At 45.4% G+C, this 22289-nt stretch overlaps 1 protein-coding gene across 2 annotated transcripts in view; it reads right to left on the bottom strand.

Moving 5' to 3' along the window:
- Positions 1 to 21926, bottom strand: part of LOC146338613 (UDP-N-acetylglucosamine transferase subunit ALG13-like) — a 58860-nt gene extending 36934 nt beyond the window's left edge. For both annotated transcript variants that reach the window (XR_014784861.1, XM_084814148.1), the window contains exons 1-10: positions 21280 to 21926; positions 17853 to 17936; positions 15494 to 15544; positions 14661 to 14707; positions 12234 to 12306; positions 7078 to 7159; positions 6313 to 6493; positions 5862 to 5937; positions 4233 to 4338; positions 2758 to 2822 (exon numbers count right to left, since the gene is read on the bottom strand). Coding sequence is in view for 1 of the 2 variants with exons in the window: in XM_084814148.1 (XP_084670274.1) it covers positions 2758 to 2822; positions 4233 to 4338; positions 5862 to 5937; positions 6313 to 6493; positions 7078 to 7159; positions 12234 to 12306; positions 14661 to 14707; positions 15494 to 15544; positions 17853 to 17936; positions 21280 to 21420 (906 nt within the window). In the remaining variant the exon portion in view is untranslated. The remainder of the gene's footprint in view (positions 1 to 2757; positions 2823 to 4232; positions 4339 to 5861; positions 5938 to 6312; positions 6494 to 7077; positions 7160 to 12233; positions 12307 to 14660; positions 14708 to 15493; positions 15545 to 17852; positions 17937 to 21279) is intronic.
- Positions 21927 to 22289: the final 363 nt, after the last annotated feature.

Here is a 22289-nt window from a genome sequence, read left to right as displayed (position 1 = left end):
CTGTACCACATGGCAAACCATTTACAGAACTGAGCAGGCCTTCAAAAGCAGTTTGCAATGTGGACTGGCTTACAGGTCTACTTTCACCACTTTAAAGATCCGTCTTTGGATCATGGCCTTAAACATTAGAAGAATACACAACAATTGGTTGACAGACTAGAGCAGCGATCAGTGTCAAAACTTCCAAAGTTACTGCATGATGAGACAACCTGGGATACAAGCTGCCTGGTGTGGCAGTGGACTTTCCTCCTTCGGAACTTTTTAAGAAAATGCAGAAGTCACACCATCATTACCAGCAGTTTTTGTTTTGGCAAGGTAAGATGAAAGAGCAGAAAAACAAGAGAAGAAGCTGGACATGTGATCCTGCCTGTCTCCTGAGGTCAGCAGGGGAGGCCCTCTTACCTCCTATTCCTGGCTCCATCTGAGACACAGCTGGCAGGAACGTAAATGAGGTATTTCTTGATCATGGTGCTCAGCCTTTAGAACTCCTTGCCCCGGGATATTCAATTGGGCCCTTCCCTAGTGGTATTGTTTTATTTTGGTAGACTGCTGCCCTGATCTTTTTAAATCTTTTTTAATCTTATTGCCTCCACCCCCTTTTGTTTGAGGCTTAGCCATTTGTTTTTATCTGCTGCTCTGTTTTAAAATTGGTTTTGAACCGCATTATTATTCTGTAAGCTAGTTTGCGCAGTTGTTTTTAGAACCAAAAAGGTGGGGTATTTTATTTATAAAATAATAATAATAATAATATAATATTATTATTATATAATAATATAAAATTTATGGTTATTTATAAATAACTTATAAATAAATTATTTATAAATTTATTTATAAATAAATAAACCACATATAATTAACTGTTTATAGTTGGTTCCCTGTTGCAGAATGGGGCAAAAGTGCTCCCTGTTTGGACAAAGAAGTCTAGAGCAATAGATTATACATTCACTGGGTGCTTTCCAAGGCTGATTTTTTTTTACAGCTTCTCTCTCTGACTTCAACTACTCAGACACTACTGAACTGATCTTACCAAGAGATCATACCCACACATTTAGGCTAGAGACACACTGTGCAGAGATGGGATAGAAAATTATCTCTTAGCTGAAAGTCAAGGAATCAGAACCTTCCATTCTCACAAACATTTTGTGTTCTGAACACTAAATCAACAGCACTGAATGTCAGCCAGAATACAGAAAAAGGGAGACTGAAAATATGAGCCGCAAACAGATAGAAAGTGAGTTGTGTAGCAAGACAAAATTGTTTAACAGCATACACTGTTATAACATCAGAAAAATGCAAGACAATTCATTTCTCTAAAGTAACACAAGATAGGGAACTCAAAAAATGCTGAACACAGTGCTCAAAAATCAGGTTTCATTTGGGAAGCCAAACCCCCTCCCACCTTAAAAGCTTTCTCTCCCCCTCCGCTTTTCTGGTATTCTTTTCTTGGCTTATAAATATCCAGATCTCCAGTGACATTTTAAAATAATTTAGTACTAAGTGATTTAGCAGCTTCAGTATAAAACCTTGCTACCACACCAGTTCTGTTTCTGGCATTTTATAATAATTTAGTACTAAGTGACTTAGCAGGTTAAATCCAAAATCTTGCTACCGCACCAGTTTTTTCTGTGGAGACCCAGAAACAGGTCAGACACAATGTGCATTGCCAGACTGTCAACCCTGAAGACTGAGGACAAAACTAATCAAAGCAACTGACTTCCAGGTCATATGTTGGAATGGACTGGAAGAGTCTTGAACAATGCCTTCAGTTTAACTGGGGCTTCGGAAACAACCTGACGATTGCTCTGGCTTTGGCAGTTAACCCTGTGGAGGACTTATAGTAAAGACACACAGGGCCAGGAGCAGATCAGACTTTGGCAAATCCAGAGTTTACTGTTAAGGTGAGCATTAAAATAATTTTCTCCCCAGTGCACGGTGTGCTGAATATACTTAAAACAGAACCTTTAAAGGGTGCAGAACCTTATGAATGGGGGCAAAGCCCTCTGGAGTTTCTCAAACAGGGGAGATATGATAGCGCTGTTCAAGTACTTGAAAGGTTGTCACAGAGAGGAAGGCCAGGATCTCTTCTCCATCATCCCAGAGTGCAGGACACGGAATCGTGGGCTCAAGTTACAGGGAGCCAGATTCCGGCTAGACATCAGGAAAAACTTCCTGACTGTTAGAGCAATACGACAATGGAACCAATGACCTAGGGAGGTGGTGGGCTCTCCCACACTGGAGGCCTTCAAGACGAGGCTGGACAGCCGTCTGTCAAGGATGCTCTGACTTGGATTCCTGCAGTGAGCAGGGGGTTGGACTCGTAGGCCCCTTCCAACCCTACTGTTCTATGATTCTATGAAATGGCCCCACTGCCTTCCCCTTGCCCCAGCAGCTTTCCCCCAACTGCAGATCAGTGTTTTCCCAGCTTTTGTGCATTTTTTTGCCCATTCTAAAAGCTTGAAATGCCTCTCCTAAGGCTCAGGTACCGGCAGGAAGAGCCTTAAGCTAAAACATGCTGACACTGTTGGTGTTTCGGCACCACTGGCATACTGCCCCCAAGAGCGTCTCAAAAATGGAATTTGTCCCTCAAGCTAAAAGAGGTTCTGCACCCCTGCTTTAAAGATAAGTTATTTCAGATAATTCTTCCACACTGAAGGAATGCCCATTTACCCATCTCTATGACTTAGTATTATAAAATATAATTTGAACAAACCACCTTTGAACAAACCACCTTTTACTAAATAAGCATACAGGACTAACCTGACACTTGTCTCCTAAATAGTACTGTCTTCCAGCAAACACCAAGTAATCCGTTTTTTGAAGTTCTACAAAGGGAGATCAAAAAGGAAAAACTAAGCTAGGCATCATGCATTCACTTTCTACAAAGTGCTATAATACTTCACTTGAATATATGCATGTGCACTATTGACCTATCAGTCCTCTTCTGTAATTTAATGCATCAACGAAAGAATGCTATGCATCCAACTGCTAATGTGATGCTAACAGAAGTCCTAATATAAATAGAGTGAATTAACTTCTATATATCCTTTAGTTTCATATTAAAAAGCCTTTGGGCTATCTTCATTTGGAAGCAAGTAATTTTGTTTTTAATCAAACAAGGAACAGGACAATGGCTTCAAAACATGAAGCTGCCTTATACTGGCTGGGTTCACACATAATGCCAACCCATGGTATGGATTGTTGAATTCTGGGTTGTCGTGATGTGTGAACCCAGATGTGCTAACAAACCATGGTTTGATAACCACAAACTCAGAAAAAGAACCCATGGTTTGCTGTTCAGTTGTCAACTCTGGGTTGTTTGAACCATGGGTAGGCATTGTGAATGAACCCAGAACCATGAGTTGTTCGGCAGTTGCTTCACCAGGCTACAGAGGTGGCAGGCAAGAGTGGTAAAAAAAACAAAAAAAACCAGCCGCTCTACATGTGAGTACTTTGTTGTTGTTGTTCAGTCGTGTCCGACTCTTCGTGACCCCATGGACCATAGCACGCCAGGCCTTCCTGTCCTGCGCTATCGGAGGGATTGGGCAAAGGAGGAGGGAAACAAACAACCCAGGGATTGTGAAAACAAACCATGGTTTGCTCAACCGCCTGCTTGCCAAACCCTGAGCAGGGCAACAAACCATGGATTAAATAAACCATGGTTAGCATTATGTGTGAATCAGGTTATAGAGCTTTGGTAATGGCCCTCCAAGGCCTCACATCCTTTATCCGGAGAGGTAGAGGACTGAACCTGAGCAATGAGCCCTCCCCAACTTATTTGAAGTACGAATGCGCACAGTCATAATGTATTCTAGGTAGGCACAGAGGCGTCTAATGCAGGGAGTGCACACCTAGAACACATCATATATTCATGAAGATTGGCTGTGACTCCCAAGAACTATTAGAAAGGAAATTGCCTCCAAAGTATACTGTAAATATGTAGTTTATTAGGCCCAATGTGTTTCAAGTGACAAGTCTTCATCAGGGGTATTGTGTTCTGCCTTCTCTGCTGCACAGTATGACTACTATAGCAAATCACAGCAAACATGCAACGTGAAGATTTTGCACAAGTGCACACACACGTCTGGGAACCCAGAAACCAGCACTCCGGTGTTTAAAATATTCACACATGACATCCACATGTGTATGTGTTCGCTGCATTTACCACAGCAATTGTAATGTGTGAGCCGCCCTAATATGCAAACAGCCTTTACACACGGGCTTGCTTAAGATACCTTTTCTGCTGTCCAGCCAAACATCAAACTCTATGTTTCGATAAATCTCAGGGTCCAGTGCTTTCAGTACTTTATAAGGAAAGGGCATCTTTGGATTGTCTGGAGGCTGTAAAGTTAAAATGAAACAAATTAAAAAGACCGCAGGCTGTGACTTGACTATGCTTTGGGCCTTGATGGGAGGAAATTATCATCAAGCAAAGTCCCACCTTCCCCAGACCACATAGACAGGGTCATGCTGGCTGGAGACGATAGGAGTTGCAGTCCAATGCATCTGGAACATTGGGAAAGGTTGAAGCAGTTTGTACCCACTTAAAATCCCAGCAGGAGCACATACGCAGTTTGTGTCAAGTATGCAATTTGGGAGATCAATGGCAAGGATATTATACATATGGCACCATATTAGAAAAAGCTAACCACTGGCAGTTCATTTATGAACATAAGAAGAGCCCTGCTGGATCAGACCAAGGGTCCATTTAATCCAGCATTCTGTTCAGTGGCCAACCAGCTGTCGACCAGGAACCCACAAGGACACAAGCACAGCAGCACCCTCCCACCCATGTTCCCCAGCAACTGGTGTATGTAGGCTCACTGCCTCTGGTACTGGAGGTAGCCATCAGGACCTGTAGCCACGATAGCCTTTTTCTCCAGGAATTTGTCCAACCCCCTTTTATAGCCATCCAAATTGGTGGCCATCACTATATCCTGTGGTGCCGAAATTCCATAGTTTAACTACATGCTGAGTGAAGAAGTCCTTCCTTTAATCTATCCTGAATCTCCCACCACTCAGCTTCATGGGTACTAGTATTTTGAGAGAGGGAGAAAAATTACTCCCTATCCACATTCTCCATACCACGCATAATTTTGTAGACCTCTATCATGTCTCCCCTTACCCTACTTTTTTCCAAGCTAAACAATCCCAGCTGTTGCAACCTTCTCTCATAGGGACTTAACCAGACTAACGTGGAGGACTGGAGACAGGTCAAATTATTTTAGGAACAGAAGCCAGCCCTTTGCTATTTAAATGAAATCAAGGAAGCCAGTCCCAGGTTTTGGGTTTGGAGGTGTTCTGATTACTTCCATCCATCCACCAGCCACAAAGAAATGGAGGCAGATATCAGACCGCAAGGTCTGCAACACAGAAGCCACCTTCCTCTATATTTTGCTTTAAAAACAATTTGATGAGTATAAGGTAAGGAATAAAAGCCAGGAAGGGGATCTGTATCATTGTATGACATGCAGAAAAGTGTGGTGGGGTACAGGGGAAGGTGTTACTTTATTAAAGAACAGGAGAAATGTAAGAGGAGCAAAGCACCTGCATATCGCGAGGAGCATACCCAAATCGAGGAAGGTGCTACAACAGTATGCAAATGGTGCCCTGAGCACAGCTTTGAGGCACACAATTTTTAAAAGGAGGTGTTATTTTTCCAGGCTCCTACTTTTGCCACCCCTAAAGCAGAATTTGGAATGGGAAATGCCTAAGCAGTCTTTAACCAGAGTACCAGAGTATCATTAGGGATCCAAACTGGAAGGGTAGTGGGGAGAAGAGATGAAGAGAAAGAATCGCGTCTTCTGTTTCCCAAGGAAGAGATGCTCAGAAGTGTGTGATCCCCTTGTCTCAAGGTGTCAGACCTTTGCCTCATCAGCGCCTTGTTTGCATTTTTCCTCTGGTGGGTTGGCTGACTCATAGCTTTCCCAGTCTTCCACCCTAAACAATCAAACACACACAGGATTTGAAATATCACTATCGCTGTCCAGTGCTGAAAAACAAGAGTTCGAGTCTTTGCAATACTTAACACCATGGCGCCATCAAGTGGTGAAGGTATGCATAACAGAAAAGCATCTCCTTTTCACAATAATGTTGCAATTCAGAACATAGGATGACACAGAATATCATAAACAAACGTGGGTAAGGCCTTGCAAACAAACCCCCACCCCTGACAGAAACGCACATAATACCGAGTGCTTGTGAGGTATGTTTATCATATGTCAAGTTTACATGGAGACCAGCCATAGTGAATGACTCCAAAGAATTATTTATTTTCAGATGTATGGTTATTATGTTCAGGTTTTCAAACAGTACCTCTTTTCTGGAGAATTTCTGGATGCTCTCTCAGGAAGGCAATCAAAATTGGCGTCCTCGCTACCAACAGATGCACTGTTTCTGTTTTTCTTAGCCCCACTTCGAAACATCTCAATGGCTGTCCTCAATTCTTCCTCATCCACATGGAAGACATTTTTGTACAGAATCTCATACAAGACAGCTGGGCAAGCAAAGAACAAAGCTTGAAAAAGGTTTACAACCTGAGGCAAATGTCTAAAATATGGAGCCCCTAAGACCCATGACAAACTTCTTTAATAGGTTAAGGGAGCAATCCTATGGCCGCTAGTCAGTGGCTAGACGGCCATAGGATATGTGGTTTTCTGGGAACTGACCTTCCCCTCCTCCCATGCTGCCTTGCTGGCAGCGCAGAACAGCCCTGCGCTCGGAAGAGGAGCAGAGCAGCCAAAACAGGGCATTCCAGGGGGCATTCCGAGGCGGGGAAGGCGGAAATGCCAGTACGACACATCTTATCTGTCATCCAGCAGCCTCCTCCCCCACTCCGCCTTTCCGTGGCTAAACAGCTGAAATCAGCTGTCTAGCCACAAATGCAGGGCAGGAGAAATGTGGAGGGAATGATCCCCTCTGTGCTTCTCCTGCCCTGCATTGGATAGGCAGTTGCCTCTGAGTTCAGAGGCGGCTGCCTATCCCCATAGGACTGCGCCCTAAATGTTATTTATTTTTAATAGGAAACTAATCAGCTGATTATTTAAGACAGGGAGATGGAGAAGGAGGTGTTTTATTTACCCTGGCAAATTGCAGCATTCGCCTGAAATTGTTTGGTATACACAGAATCATAATGGCCGTTACTGGAACAACATAGCAAAATCTGAAAGACAAATTCCTATGTAAAAATATATATCTGGAAACCTGCATTTGATGTTTTCGCCTACAGTCTCCAAAATCACACACGCAAAATAGTCAGAATGTTCCTTGTTGCTTTATAAGTACTTGATAAATAACACAACAACAGTGGAACACCCACACATTTTATTTCATTACACTGATATCTTGCTTTTCTTTTCCTCCGTAAGGAACCCAAGGTGGCATACATAATCCTCCTCCTCCTCCATTTTATCCTAACAACAACCCTGCGAGGTAGGTTGGGCTGAGAGTCTGCGACTTGCCCAAAGTCACCCAGTGAGCTTCCATGGCTGAGTGGGGACTAGAACCCGGATCTCCCAGCTCCCAGCCCAACACTCTAGCCACTACGCCACACTGGGTCTACGCTACATTTGCACCTTATTTAGGTGTTCAGGAAGTGTGTCCATTAAATGTGTGAGGAGGGGAGCATGCTAGCCCTACCTCCATCGTTTCTGTCACATTCTACACATGGAGGGTGACTTTCTGAAGGGGAAAGCCTACTTTATCTGTGTGCAATTTTGAATGCTGCCACATTCTACAGTCAGGGAAGCCCCGTTCGGGTTGGTCAATTCCTGAACAAGACGTATGTGCCCATACAGGGGGCATGGGATCATGCATGCCACCCCCACCTCCAATGTGTCAGGGTGGACACTGAGCCCACAGAATCCCAGAGTAGTTCCAATTCTGAGGAAGAGGAGTCGCTCCTGGGAGAGGAGCGCTCTCCTCTTTCCCAGGGCCAACAGCTGATGGAGATTCCTCCCACCAGCATTCCTAGCTTAGATAGCAGTCCTGGGAGTGACAGAGCGCGGGAAGCAGACTTGATGGACGCGCGACGCTGACGCAGAGAGCGGTGCCAAATGGAGGGTGCGGAAATGAGGCGTAGTGCCCGGCTGGCACGCAAACAACGGCTACATCCAGAGGATCCAAGGGAAAAGGGGAGGGACTCTCCCTAGTCCTTAAGTTCAGGGGTCTGCCAGTGATTCCCTTTCAAACGGGGACCAACTGTTCCAACGTAGGGCATAGGTACTCTGCTGCTCATATCTAGTTGCTAACAGTAGAGTTGTTAAGTTATAAAAGAGGAATAAAGCTTTGAAAAGAATCAATTTGTCTGTGTCTGGACTTGGCTACTGGATTAGACTGAGAGAGGCCTCCAAGGAGCCCTTGACACAATGTCCCTGTACCCGGCCTTCCTGTGTGGAGCAAATTCTAAAGGGGGCTTCTGCTCCCGCTTGCTTGAATGCAAGTGCAATTCTCCATGTGACTGAGGACCCTGCAAATGGAAGAAGAAACCCTGCTCAGACTTTGCTGCTCAAAGTGGAGACGTTGGAACAGAGAAGGCAGGGAAGACATGCATGGGGATGTTGAAGGTGGGCCCATGCCCCCTACGCGGGTTCAGATTTCCTGTTCAGGCACAACACCTGAACATGGCTTTAATCCAGTGGAGGCTGGGGGCTCCGATAGCAGCGGGGTGGTGAATCCGCTCCAGCTTTCTGTAAGAACTCTAAAGAAACTATCCGAGCTGCACCTTGGATAGCTCCTTTAGAGTTCTGACTGGAACCTGGAGCAGATTCACTGCCCCATGGACAGTGGAGCCACCACCCTCCACTGCTTTAATCATAGGAACACAGGAAGATGTCTTCTACCAGATGAAAGTGCATCCAAATAGCCCAGTATTGTCTAGTGTGACTGGCAGAGGTGGCTCTCCAGGGTCTCAGGCCAAAGTCTTTAACATCACCTGCTACCTGACCCTTCTAACTAGAGATACTAGTGATCACACCTTTCGATATATGAAGCATGGCCTTTACTACCCAACTACGGTCTCTCTCAAATCTTCAGGGCATGGATCGTTGTTGAATGCCAGTGGTTTGAGCATCGGCATGAAGCTGGTCATATGTAGAGAACACTTGCTGGTTTGCGTAGTGTAGAAGCAGCTATCCCTTGTAAGCTGGCATGTGCCATGTAAGTGGAGAGAGCCACTGTGTTGTAGTGGTTAGAGAGAGTTGGACTAGGACTTGGGAGATCTGGGTTCTAGGCCCCACATGGCCATTAAGCTCACTGGGTAACTTTGGGCTAGACACTAACTGTCAACCTCTAATATACTTCACAGGGTTATTGTGAAGCTAAAATGGAGAGGACTACGTAAGCCAGTAGTTCCTTGGGTTCCTTGCAAGAGGAAAAAAAAGTGTTCTATAAATGTAACAATAAATAAAATTCCACTCTGCCCCCAGAAACCATCTCTTTGCTCTTTCTAAAGGGAAAAGAGGATTCTCTCTTCACCCACTATAATAGCTGTTTCACACATTATGGTAGGTTCTATCTGGCAACATGCAAAAGATCAACATGTTTTTAGACTAGAGTTGCAATACAATAAAAAAAAATAGGTAAGAGTGTTGTCTACTACCCTATTAGTTAAATCTGTGTAAATTTTCATATGGGGAAAAATAGTTTTATTTGTTTTAGGTAAGGAGGCATCATTGTAGAAAAGGCCTTCCTCTCTGTGACAACCTGAGTGTGAGCGAAAGGGGAATGCGTCTTATAATGGTACTTGGCATGTGCAGTTTTTGTAAACTGTCTGCCCAATTCGTCAGGGCACCATTCATTTATTAAATGTAGCAGTCTAACAGATTAATCAATTAAACACTGCAACCTTACTTTACATCATGTGCAAACTGTAGGAACATAGTATCAAGGAGAGCCCTGTGAGGGGTCATACATCTTAGAATAAAATTAAGAAGTCACAGGTTTCTGTTTCCAGTACAATCATCCTGCACACCTCAACATGGAAACGGGCAAAAATTAAAAGGAACATGTGCATTTAACACTTCCACTGTAATATGTGGCACTGCCAGTAAGCAGCAAAGTGGTGCAAAGCTTTTCTAGCAGTTGGTAAGCAGAGAACAGATCCAAGTTACTATATACTGGCATGAGATGCTTAAGCAGTCAAGAACATCTTTAGGCCATTACCAAAGTGAAGCCAGAGACACTCTTTGGAGAGTTGCCTACTAGCCTAAACCCCCATTCATTTGAATTATGCCTGTGCCTACAGTGAAGTTTGAGAATATTGGCTGTTGAATTCCTACAGTTAACAGTTGTGAAATGAGCATTCTGGTTGGCAACAAGGTTGCTGTAAGCATTCCTTCTCTCAGAAATCATGCTTTTAAAGTACGGAATAGCTTCAAAGCTTTCAGAGAGACCTACCAACAGAGTTCAGCAGTCCATTACGTACTACCACTAAGGGTCAGTTTACTCAAATTATAATAATTATTGGACAGAAAGTCTCGCCATGAGGCCAGAAACCCCTGCAGTTCTTCTGTACTTACTTGCTCTTGATGAGACAGAAATACAGTCAAGAAAAAAGCACTATTTCCCACAGAAGACATTCCGTGGTGACATAACTTTCCTGTGTTCGTGTACATGGGGCAGGGCGGAGAAGAAATGAAAAACAAGGCGGATGTTTCATACAAGGCAAGACATCATTTTTATGTTGGACTAATTCAAGTCAGAATATATGCAGACAAGCCTTATTCAACCATTACATCCAACGTGTGGATGGCAAGAGGAACAGAAGTACCAGATAGTAGGACACAATACAGTAACAAGAGGAGCTTTCCCCCCCTAATTCTAATTGCTGTGCATGATCACACCTGGGGAGAGAAGAATTAAACCATTAACTCACAATTCATCACAATGAAAACTGTGTATGTGTGTGTCGGGGGAGGGGGGGCGCTAATATTAAACTATTTCAAACCCAGATGTTTTTTCTGATGGTATTTGGCATAACATGCCATTTGGCCCTCAGTTCATTTATTAAACAAGGCCCAACATATTTCAAGTCAAGGGACTTTTTCCCAGGGGCAACTCAGGAACACAGGAAGCTGCCTTATACTGAGTCAGACCATTGATTTGTCTAGCCCAGTATTGTCAACACTGGCTGGCAGCAGCTCTCCAGGGTTTCAGACAGGAGTCTTTCCCAACCCTACCTTGGATATACCAGGCATTGAACCTGGGACCTTCTACTACTGAGCTACGGTCCCCTGCTCTTGAGAAAATAAACCAGTTTCTCAAGAAGACCTGCTAGCACACTCTGTCGGCTTCTGCCTACACTGTCAGGAGCCATACATCAGCCATGGATTGTCTTCTGTTTTGTTGTTTATTCGGTCAGTCGCTTCCGACTCTTCGTGACTTCATGGACCAGCCCATGCCAGAGCATCCTGTCGGCCGTCGCCACCCCCAGCTCCCCCAAGGTCGAGTCCGCCACCTCCAGAGTATCATCCATCCATCTTGCCCTTGGTCGGCCCCTCTTCCTTTTGCCTTCCACTTTCCCTAGCATCAGCATCTTCTCCACGGTATCCTGTCTTCTCATTATGTGGCCAAAGTACTTCAGTTTTGCCTTTAAGATCATTCCCTCAAGTGAGCAGTCTGGCTTTATTTCCTGGAGTATGGCTGGCCTAGCATTTGAATATACAATGCATGTGTCTCCCAAGTCTCTCACGGGCGTGTTTTTTGTTTAGAAATAACCATCAACGGAGGAAAGGGGGGGTCTGATCTGGACCAGTGTGCCAACAGGTGGTTTGACCCTTTGCGTGAAATCAAACATCAGTCCTACTTAAGAGTAGATTCATTGAATTGAATGGGTCTTAAGTTAGTCATGACAAACTGAAGTCCCATTCATTTCAGTGAGTCTACTCTAGGTAGGACATGAGTTGGATTTACTCTTTCTCCCCACACTATTTGCCCACAACAATTGCCCTACCTGAAGCTGTTAATTTCTCCCAAAGGTGCCACCACATAGAGAAACAGAAGCAAGAGCAAACCACTACAGATGAATGGTAGGGCTGTTGTTCTTCAGTCACACACAACATCACGACACACTGCCCAACACTAATAATGCTCATCCTTTGGCCCAGAAGGCTCCTATAAAAACATCTAAATCACTTCTGCAGAGAAACAGTGTTATATTCACAAGAGCAGAATAGACATAGTTGCTACGGGTCTTATTTCACATAGGACACCATTTTGACATATCATAATTTCCTTACCTTATCTTCAAAGCCATTGTCTGTAGCATAAGAAGGAGGTTTTCCAGGGTGCCGATAAAGAATGAAGTCTCGGCTGAATAATCAAGACATAAACAAGCAAAAGACATGAAAAGACATCATATCTCTTGGAAGTGTTATTACAGAGTATCTACATTTTATTACTTTATATGGAGTTGCTGCCGCAAATGGCATCTCCATCTCAGCTTATTTCTTGCAACGCAACCATGTCCCAATGTCATCAAGTAATGTGTTTCTCTGTCCCCCACTCTATATAATTAGATGCCACTGGCTGGGGAAATCCAAGATGTGATTATATTATTGGGGTGGGGGGAATCGCTATATGATGACGTTTCAGCAGTAGGTCCAAACTGAGCATAATCTCTAATCTCATCCTTCAAATGATGCCAATATTTGATTTAAGATCACCAAAGTACTCTTTTGTTCTCCACCAGCCAACCTACTACTCACCTGTGCACACTGGGATGAATAACAACTGCCCTAAGGGATACACTCAAGTAGCGAGCTGTCAGGAAGTGGATTGTTCTTCCCCTTCGCAATCAACACCACAAAGAGACAAAGCTTCAGGCTAATACGTTACTTTGCTAGAGACTAGCCTTTCTACAAATGCAGATTCAAGGAAGCTCTCAGACTGCCTTAGGCCCTAAATGACTAATCTGCGATCCCTAATCAGGGAAGATGAACTGGAGGGTAGTGAAGTTGCTGACAGTTTGCCTGTGAATTTCACAGCCAAATTTGCTTCAGTGAAGCTCCTCCCTTAGGGTGGCCCCCTCCTACCTTGGCTTCTAAGAGGGGCTATCCTGGTGGACTGCCTAAGCCCTGTCCCTAACTTTTCCTGTTTTGCGACGCACCTTAAGTCATGCCCCTCCTCCTCCTCCTCCTCCTCAGAAACTTGAGTTCTCACAGTGGAGGGAGGGGGCAGTGACTTAGCCCGGGCTATCTGTTTGTCAAGGGCTTCTAGGGAAGGTCCCTCCCCCTCCTCCTCTGATCTAGCTGTTCAACCTCTGATTCAGAATCAGAGCTGTCAGACATCTCAAGGGGCTTGGACTTATCTCTGACACAAATTACACCTGCCTGTCCCACCATCTGCTGTCTACCCATGTGCACTGCCACAGTATTCTTCTCTGAGCCAATCCCAGCTTTCTACAGCCAGGATTGGCAGGTGCGCTCATGACACACTCTTCTAGCTTTAAAGGACTAGTAGCTCTTTCAGGTCAAAAAGATAAAGGCTTCCTATCATAAGTCTGTACTCCATTTCCTCCACTAGAGGAAGAAGTCCAGTGCTATGGCAGCTACCAGTCTTTGATCTCCACCCCACCCCCCACATCAGAGCGAGCTCTGGAGTGGAGAAAGAGGGAGAGCAGAGAAGGAAGACATTTTTAAAGCAAGATCCATTTACCAGCTTTTCAAAGTCTAGATCTTTAGTTTTGAAGACTCCAAAAAGCATTTTGCTCTCTGCAGTATCGACGTAATAAATCCATTTTGTTCAGCGGTGGTAACTTTCTTAGCAATCAGCAAGCATGGGCTGCCAGCTCAAAAGTGTCAGCTGCAATTACACTGTACTTTAAATTGCATTTTAAGGATTACACTCAGCATGCAGTACTTCTATTTCCTTTCTGGGTTGTTTTCTAAAAAGGACTAAAGTAGTTTGCAGTGTAACTGTGGGTTTCAAAATAATGAACCCTCCCTCCCACATATACACTTATGTGGCACTTCTAATGGCCGAAGTACCTGTGACACTCAGACATGTGTAGTTCCTGCCCCCATGTTTTCTTTTTAAAAACAAAATACAGCCATAGAAACTGCTCTCTGCAGTGTGACACCAGCAAGGGCTGGAAGTGCTTTTCAATCCTACCCCCTCGGGCAGCTCTTCTTTTAAAAACTCACTAACCCTGAGAAGCTGCAAGTAGCTTTATCTTTTCCCCATGTGAGGAAAAAGCAACGGGGTGGTGGTGGCGGCATTAAGCCACCATAAGGGAAAGAGGTGAGAAGGCCCTTCTGTCAATTCCACATATGCACTTCAAGAGGGAGGGTGTTGTAACTCACGTTGGGCAGCTTTTAAACCTGTTCTGAACAATTTTCATTAAAGTAATTGGCTTAACCATCACTGCAGACTGGTCATGCCGGCTGGAGATGATGGATGTTGTAGTCCAACACATCCGGAGGGCACCAGGTTGAGGAAGGCAGAGTTGTTGCATTCTGTCTCTGATTGCCCCCTTTCAACACTACTTCTGCTTCAGATATATTTTATGGCCTCTAGGTACTGTAAACAGAGGGAACTCTGTTGTGTTTGCAACTGAACAGATGGCAAAAGTTTTGACGATGTAAACTTATACAGAGTTATCATCTGCACAATCTCCTAATAATCAAAACAGCTCAGGGGTTAACCTAAGAAAGTTGAATACTTACTTATAGATCAGTGAGAAGACACTTATTTCTAGTTGTCCAGCACTTTCCTGTTTGTATAGAACAGAAGTTAACTGACCACTCTGCTATCAACTGTGTAAGAGCTTTGCACCAACATACTTCAAATATAAGGCCACAGAATTTGTTAACAGTTAGGTGGACTAGATGAACTTCTTGTTAGGTAACTCACTGTTCAAGGCAGCCTAAATATATCTCAACTATTCCACTCATTATAAACATTTATATCCTGCCTTCCTAAGAAAATCAAACCCCATATGGCTTATAAATAATTCAAATCACAAGCAAAATTTAAAACAATCCCAGCAACAAAAGTGGATAAATTATCATCATAAAACAGCATTATAAAAAACATTATCAGCAATAGCAACTAAAAGGCATATCCTTAGAATATGAAGTACTCTCAAATAAACTTTCAGAACATGATGCTCATTTACTTTCCTCTTAAGGAGCTATGTCCTCCTCGGATCAAAAGTGAGGGAGGGTGATTACAGATAAGTGCCTTTTAATAAGGAAGACCTTATACTTCCATGCCAATAACTAGGCTAGAGAGGGCAACTCCAACACCCCTGTTCAAATATAGACCTGAAGGCCACTTTTTAAACTATTGCTACAATTTAGTTATATTTCCTGGCAGAAATACTAGAATGCCCAGTGAAAGAAACCAGTTTGGAGATGAATCATCAGTTGCTGGGGACAAACCCAAGAGGATGGACAGCTGCCTTTACTGAACTTGCCAAATAATATAATGCATTCACCTTTCTGTACAGGCCTGACACCTCAATGCAACTCCTGAAGTGAGAAAATATCAGACTTACCTTGGGGTCTCCAAGTCGTTCCAGATATTTTTCAAATGACCCTTCCACATACTTAACCAAAAAGAGAGAGAATAATTGAATTGAACCAGTCTTTGCCAAAACTCCCAATTCAGAGTAAGACTTTGCACTCTGTGAGTTGCGAATATCCCTGTTGATTTACCTTTTAAATGTTTACGGAAGATAAGTACTAAAAGTCAGAAAACTGTACATTATAAATCAACCACAGAACTCCATTTTAAAGTTCCCAAAGAAATATTTCTAAGAATGTCCGTTATTGGGCAGATTAAAACTATAATAAATGTGCATTTTCAGATAATGTAAAATGGAGGACAGTAGCAGCTTAACCTCAACCACCCACTCCAAGCCATATTGCTGAGACACGGGTCCACTTTGTACCTAAAATTGTATTATATTATTTATTTGAAACATTTTTACCCCACTCTTCATCAGCAACAAAGACCGGAGAGTTACAATATCTAAAAGTCACATGATGAAAAGAAAAACAAAATATGGGGAGGGAAAACAAGTCAACGCAGGCACCAGCTCTAAAAGTTACACAGTTCTTATAATAACCAGCTTGAATTAAAACAGGAGAACGAGAGGAGAGGCCAAGTGGAGCTGTCGTGCCAGTGGAATGGCCCTTCAGTCCTACATCTCCCTTTGCTGCAGCCACTTCGCGTGCATTATTTAGTGGCTGTTGTTGTTATTGTTGTTGTTATTAATTTCATTTCTATATCACCCCATAGCCAAAGCTCCCTGGGCGGTTTACAACAATTCATAAAAAATACAACAACATTACAAAATACGGCAGTAGTGGTATCCTTCCAACAAGCCTGTAAAGTAGTGTTACTACCTCCCATATTGCATAAGGTGGGGCCGGGGGGACTGAACTGAGAGTGTGTGGCTGGCCTTAAGCCACCTAATGAGTTAATGGCAGAGACAAGATTCAAACCAGACTTCCTAGCTGAGCTCAGTCACTTCACCACTGCACTATACCAGTTCTCATGTATGACCACTTACAACTAAAGTACAATTATCTTGTGGCTTCTTACCTAAAGAGGACAGGATGTTGGTGACAGAGGGCAAGAAGAATAAACACTACTTCTCTCGCTTTCTGACACCCCCTTCTCTCGCTCTCTTTCTGACACCCCTTCACTCTCTGACACCGTTTCTCTCTCTCTTTCTGACACCCCTCCTCTCTCTGTCTCTCACTCTTTTCTCTCTTGTGCACGCGCACAAACACACGTGCACACAGAAAGAGAGAGAATCAAAGGGGGGGGGGAATCCCGTTTCCCATTATTTAAAAAGGCTGTATAAGCCTGTTTCTGTCCAGATTATCTCAATTCACTATCATTTTGAGCAACCCTTGGTTCACATGTGCTTTAAAAACTTCACAATCCACTTCACATATATAATGTTTCTACTCTGAGCAAGAAGCTATTTTTTTTCCCAAAATTGACTATGGTGGACATGGTAGCAGTTTGAAAGATATGCATGTTGTGGAGAAAGTGCATAATGGGTTTATAATGTACAAAGGATAGCTTACAGTACAGCAAGCAGTACACATTTCAAAATATTCAAACCATGCAGTGAAAGCAAACTCGAAAAGCAGATTCCTGGTATTGAGTAAGGGAGGGGTGGGCAAACGTTTTTCTGTTAAGGATAGCATTCCCTTGTGGGAAATCTGTCAAGGGCCACATGTTGGCAGTAGGCAAGGAAGACGCCCAAGATGGCAGCCAGAAGCAGCCAAGGCCAGAGGCAAAGTAAGCGGGTCAACCCTTTTCTTTTACTGTCCTCCCTTTTTCTCTCTCCCCCTCTTCCTTCCCATGCAGCAAGCTACCAGGGAATTGCCAGATGGCTCTTGCTAGAGGTCTGATCACATGCGGAGGGCTTTCGAAATTAGGCTGAGGACTGGAGATTGTCCATGCCAGCAGTAATCTTCCAGCACAAGAGAAAGTTTAAAGCATACACTGATATATCTCTTACTTGTCTAGAATTGATCTACAAAGCCAGGGTGACATATACACAAGTTTTGGTCTCACAGCACCCAGCATTCACAGCACCCAGCACTGCATCTCAAGCAGGGTTTTTAAATCCAGCTTACAATGCACCTTCCAAGTTTTAAAATGTGCCTTCCAGGTGTGAGAGCATTCTCTTCTTAAAGCGGATTTGCAACACAGATAGGAAGTCACTGGCACATGCTGGTTAACCCTCCTGCCCAATTCAAACTTAAAAAAAAAAAAATCATACACATTTTAATTGTGTATGTGTGTACACATGTAGATGTTTATATATAAACACATTCTGTTTCCAAAATATACATATTTAAACATCATACACCATAAACAAATATACTCACAGACTCAAAATTCGGCTGGTTTTTCCTCAGGAATGAAACACAAGCATTTCTGACTGCCATATGATGAATCTGACAAGAGTACACCTTAAAAAAATTAAATATTCATTGCAGTTAAGAGGTTTAAGGCAGCATCCAATGCACACTTACTTAGAATAGATCCCAAATAGTGGGCCTAATTTAAAGGTTGAAGTTGAATCCTATGTTATTTACTATGTTTACTATGGTATTTACTATGCACACTTAGTTGGAATAGGTCCTCAATAGCGGGCCTGGGTTAAAAGCTGAAGTTGAGGTAACTTGGAAAAACAGTTGGGCTTACTCTCAAGCAGGTGTATATCGGGGCTGTTGCCTTAATTTCCAAACCCATGTCTTGCAATTCCCTATATATATGGCAAAAAAACTCACCAAGTGTCATCATTAACAGAACCCTTTAAATCACAGCAGGTGGACCTGTGACCCTCCAGATATTGCTGGACTCCAAAACCCATCAGCCCGAGTCTGCATGGCAATGGTTATGGATGATGGGAGTTGTAGTCCAACAACATCTGGAGAACAGGCCACAGGTTCCTCAACCATGCTTTAAATAAAAACACTTTTGAAGCCTGGGACTAAAGAAATGGAGGGAGCAATCCCATGGCCACTAGACACTGTCTGAAGGGTCATAGGATAGTGCGGATTCCCCCCTCTGAGGATGAAGACAGTGCTCTGACCTAGAAAGGGGGAGTCAGAGATCCAACCCACTTCCCCCACCCCCTTGCAGCTGGTGCAGAGACAATTGCTGCAGCTGCTCTCCTAGGTCAGAAAAGTGACCTCAGAGAGTGGGAAAAGGGGGCTTTCTGGTGGGTGGGGTGGGGAGGGGTGGGGAGAGGCCAGGATACAACCTATCCTAAGCCTCCTTCAGACTCCTTTGCTAGCCCATGTAGCGAAAAACCCAGTGATCAGAGGCCAGGGAGGTGAAGATCACCTCCGCCACTCCTCCCATCCTGCCAGCTTCAGCCCGGCAGGATATTGGATACCCAGAAGCCTCTGAATTTGGAGGCTTCTGTCTTGTGAGGGCTCAGCCCATAGGACTGCGCCCTAAAGTGCTCCCTTAGCTTACAGGCAAACCTGGTGCTTTAAAAACAATTTTAAAAATCAATGGAGAAGTGACCCTCCACTGGAATCGCAGTTCTCACTGCAATCCTAAATGTTGGAAATCAAACTGGGGGGTGGATTAAGAACGTAAGAAGAACCCTGCTGGATCAGACCAAGGGTCCATCCCGTCCAGCATTCTGTTCCCACAGTGGCCAACCAGCTGCCCACAGGAAACCCACAAGCAAGACAGGAGAGCACAGCACCCTCCTGCCCAAGTTGCCCAGCAACTCAGGTATATACACTTACTGCCTTACTCCACAGGGAGGGGCAGTCACTCAATGGTAGCATTCCTGGTTTGCATACAGAAGGGTCCAGATTCAATCCCCGGCATCCCCAAGTAGGGCTAAAAAAGAATCCCGCCTGAAACCCTGGAGAGCAGCTGCCAGCCAGTGTTGTCAATACGGGGCTAGATGGACCAATGGTCTTACTCGGTATGTTCCTATGAAAGGCCCTGTCCCACGCCCCAACCAGATGAGGCTCTGAAAGGAAGCATGGTTTCCAATGATGAATGCAGTGTGGAGGGAGGATCATGTTGCACAGGCCGCAATAGTGTATGTGTAAACTTCCTTGAACAATTAATGCAAAGCACTCCGTGAATGCAAAGTATTATTATTGTTTGGTCACAATATCCAGAGCAACAATGAGCTTTCTACAAGATGTCCAATCAGCCCCTGGCCCTGACCGCTCTGCATTTAAGTTCTCCCAAATTACGGAACTTAGGACATAAGCAAAAAGAAACCTGAACCCCATGATTTCTAGAGCTGGTGTAATATATTGTCTAAGGGTGTGATCCTATGTATGTTTATACAGAAAAAGGGCCTACCGCTCCCATCATACCCAAGCCAGCATGGCTTTTTTCTGTCTAAATATGCACAGGATGGATGGATGGATGGATGGATGGATGGATTTATTTATTTATTACATTTATATCCTGCCCTTTTTCCTCCTTAAGGAACCCAAGGTGGCGTATATAGTCCTCCTCCATTTTATCCTCACAACAACAACCCTGTGAGGTCGATTGGCCTGAGAGTCTGTGACTGGCCCAAAGTCACCCAGTGAGCTTCCATGGCCGAGTGGGGACTAGAACCTGGATCTCTCGGCTCCTGGCCCAACACTCTCACCACTACACCACACTGGCTCTCTAAAAGACAGCCTAAAAGATTTCATTTGGATCAGGAAGACCCCAGGGCAAATCTCATCTCCACCCTCAAGAGACATTATTTAAATATAGTAAGCAGTATATAGATCTATTAAATAAATAAACTCAGTAGCTCACCTTAAGCTCTCTTGTACATCCCCTCCCCAACCATACGTGCAATGTCAGGATAATGTCTGACCTACCTTACAGGGCTGTGGTCCAACTTCTGCGAAGCCTATGGTACAACCCCCTCTGTAGTCCCAATACAGTACTGTAGCTAAGCCCAAGGCCATGTCAATGCAAACCCTGCATATTCCTTCCTTTACACTCTGCCTCCATTTCACTCCACTTCCTCTTGTCTCCCTTGGGTATCTTTTTAGGTTGCAAGTCCCTCAGGGCAGGGACTGTCCCCGCCTTCTTTGTAAAACACTGTGCACACAGATGGGGATATCTGCTACATATACATGTGTATATCTAGACACATCACATACACACACCATATACATGTGTATATCTAGACACGTCACATACACACACCATATACATGTGTATAACTAGACATGTCACATACACACACCATATACATGTGTATATCTAGACACGTCACATACACACAAATACTTTGAACACTGCGAAGCACTACCTAAATGCTAACCATTATTTAGCGTTCATATTGCTAATGATTATTAAAACAGAAGTAATAATTAGCTATCCGATTAGTCTGTTTCAGGAGGTGCTTCACGCTGTTTTCAGTTTTAAAAAACAAACGTCGTCTTTACAAGGTTTTTAATGACCGGTCATACGCCACCTTGGGAAAACATGTTTGGGAAGGCAACATATAAATCCTCAACTAAATAAATTAAGATACATGAAGAAATAACTATCCACTCATCAAGCACACCTCCCTTTAAAAAAAAAAAATATGGAAAAAAAATGTCCGGGTTTGGCCCAGGAGGGGCGAACCTCTCCGCCCCTCCCCTGGTCGACCATGGCCCGGCTTACAACGAGGCCACCGCAGGCTCAGAAGCCAAAACCAAGCACCCACTTTCGCTTCGGGAGTTTAAAGGCGGCGTGGGGGGGGCAGGGCGGGGCAGAGCCGGGAGCCGCGAGCCGCGTGCAGCTGGGCCGGCCTCCCCCAGCCTGCCTCAGTTTTACCTGCTCGGAAACGGCCCGAAAGAGGCAAGTAGCATCTTTGGCCGTGAGCTTGCGATAGAGCCCCAGGCTGCCCAGGTACTCGTCCATGGTCACCTCACTGAGGGACTTCTGGCCGAAGTATTTCTTCCAGCCTTTCTGCATGGCTGGGGGCAACAGGGGGGCGGCGGCGCCGGCGCCGGGGAGGGAGAGGCAGAGGCAGAGGCAGAGCGCGCGCGCTAAAAGCGCCGCTGAGGGAGCCGGAGAAGAAGCGCGGCCCGCGGAGGAGGAGGAGGCCGAGGCGCGCCTGCTCGGGCCGAGGCCAGGCGTTCCTGAAGACCCCGCGGGGCGAAGGGGCCCCCGAGGGCGCGGGCGGCGAGCTCGTGCGGAGCGAGAGGAGCACGCGCGGCGGGGGCTGCGCGCTCCGGGGCGCCGCCAGGGGGCGGGGCGCGGCGCGGCGCGGCCCTTTCAAGGCGGGCGCCCAGGTGCGGGCAATCGGGCGCGGCGCGCGCCGGGCGGGCGGGCGGGCGCAGCTGGCCCGGCCTCCTTGTTTTCCCACGCCCCCGCGGCCTCCGGCGCTGCGCAGGGCCGCTCGCGGCCACGTGAAGCCCGCCGCCCCGAGGAGACGCGCGCGCGGGAGCGGGCCCCGTGGCCCCGACCTTCGCCTGGGCACGCCTCGGAGCGCGCGGGGGCGCTTCCGCCCTGGGCACGCTTCCCTGGGAGCAAGCCCCGGGGCGCAGTCCAAAGTAGACGGCGGTGGGGTCTGGTGTCGGTGGGGTGGGGTGGGGTGGCGGGTCTGACCCAGGTTCCGGTCAGATCCAGCCAGAGCTCGGAAGGAGCTCCACACCTTGGAGAGCTCCTCTAGAGCCCTGACTGAAGCCCGGAGAGGGTGCCCTGCCCCGCTGGCGTCGGAGCCACCAGCCTCCACCGGTGGGTAGGCGTGGGATTGTGTTGCAAGCTGCACCCTGAGGGTTGTCGCCTGACTGCTTTCCCTGCCACCATCTCCACCGCTGCTGAAGGCTGGCTCATCGCGC

This window comes from Heloderma suspectum, chromosome 9, assembly GCF_057233095.1.
Source record: "Heloderma suspectum isolate Gila_16-S chromosome 9, 16-S_ref, whole genome shotgun sequence".
Classification (NCBI taxonomy): Eukaryota; Metazoa; Chordata; class Lepidosauria; order Squamata; family Helodermatidae; genus Heloderma; species Heloderma suspectum.
The sequence above is the reverse complement of the archived record's forward strand: the minus strand, read 5'-3'. Positions and strand labels throughout refer to the sequence as shown.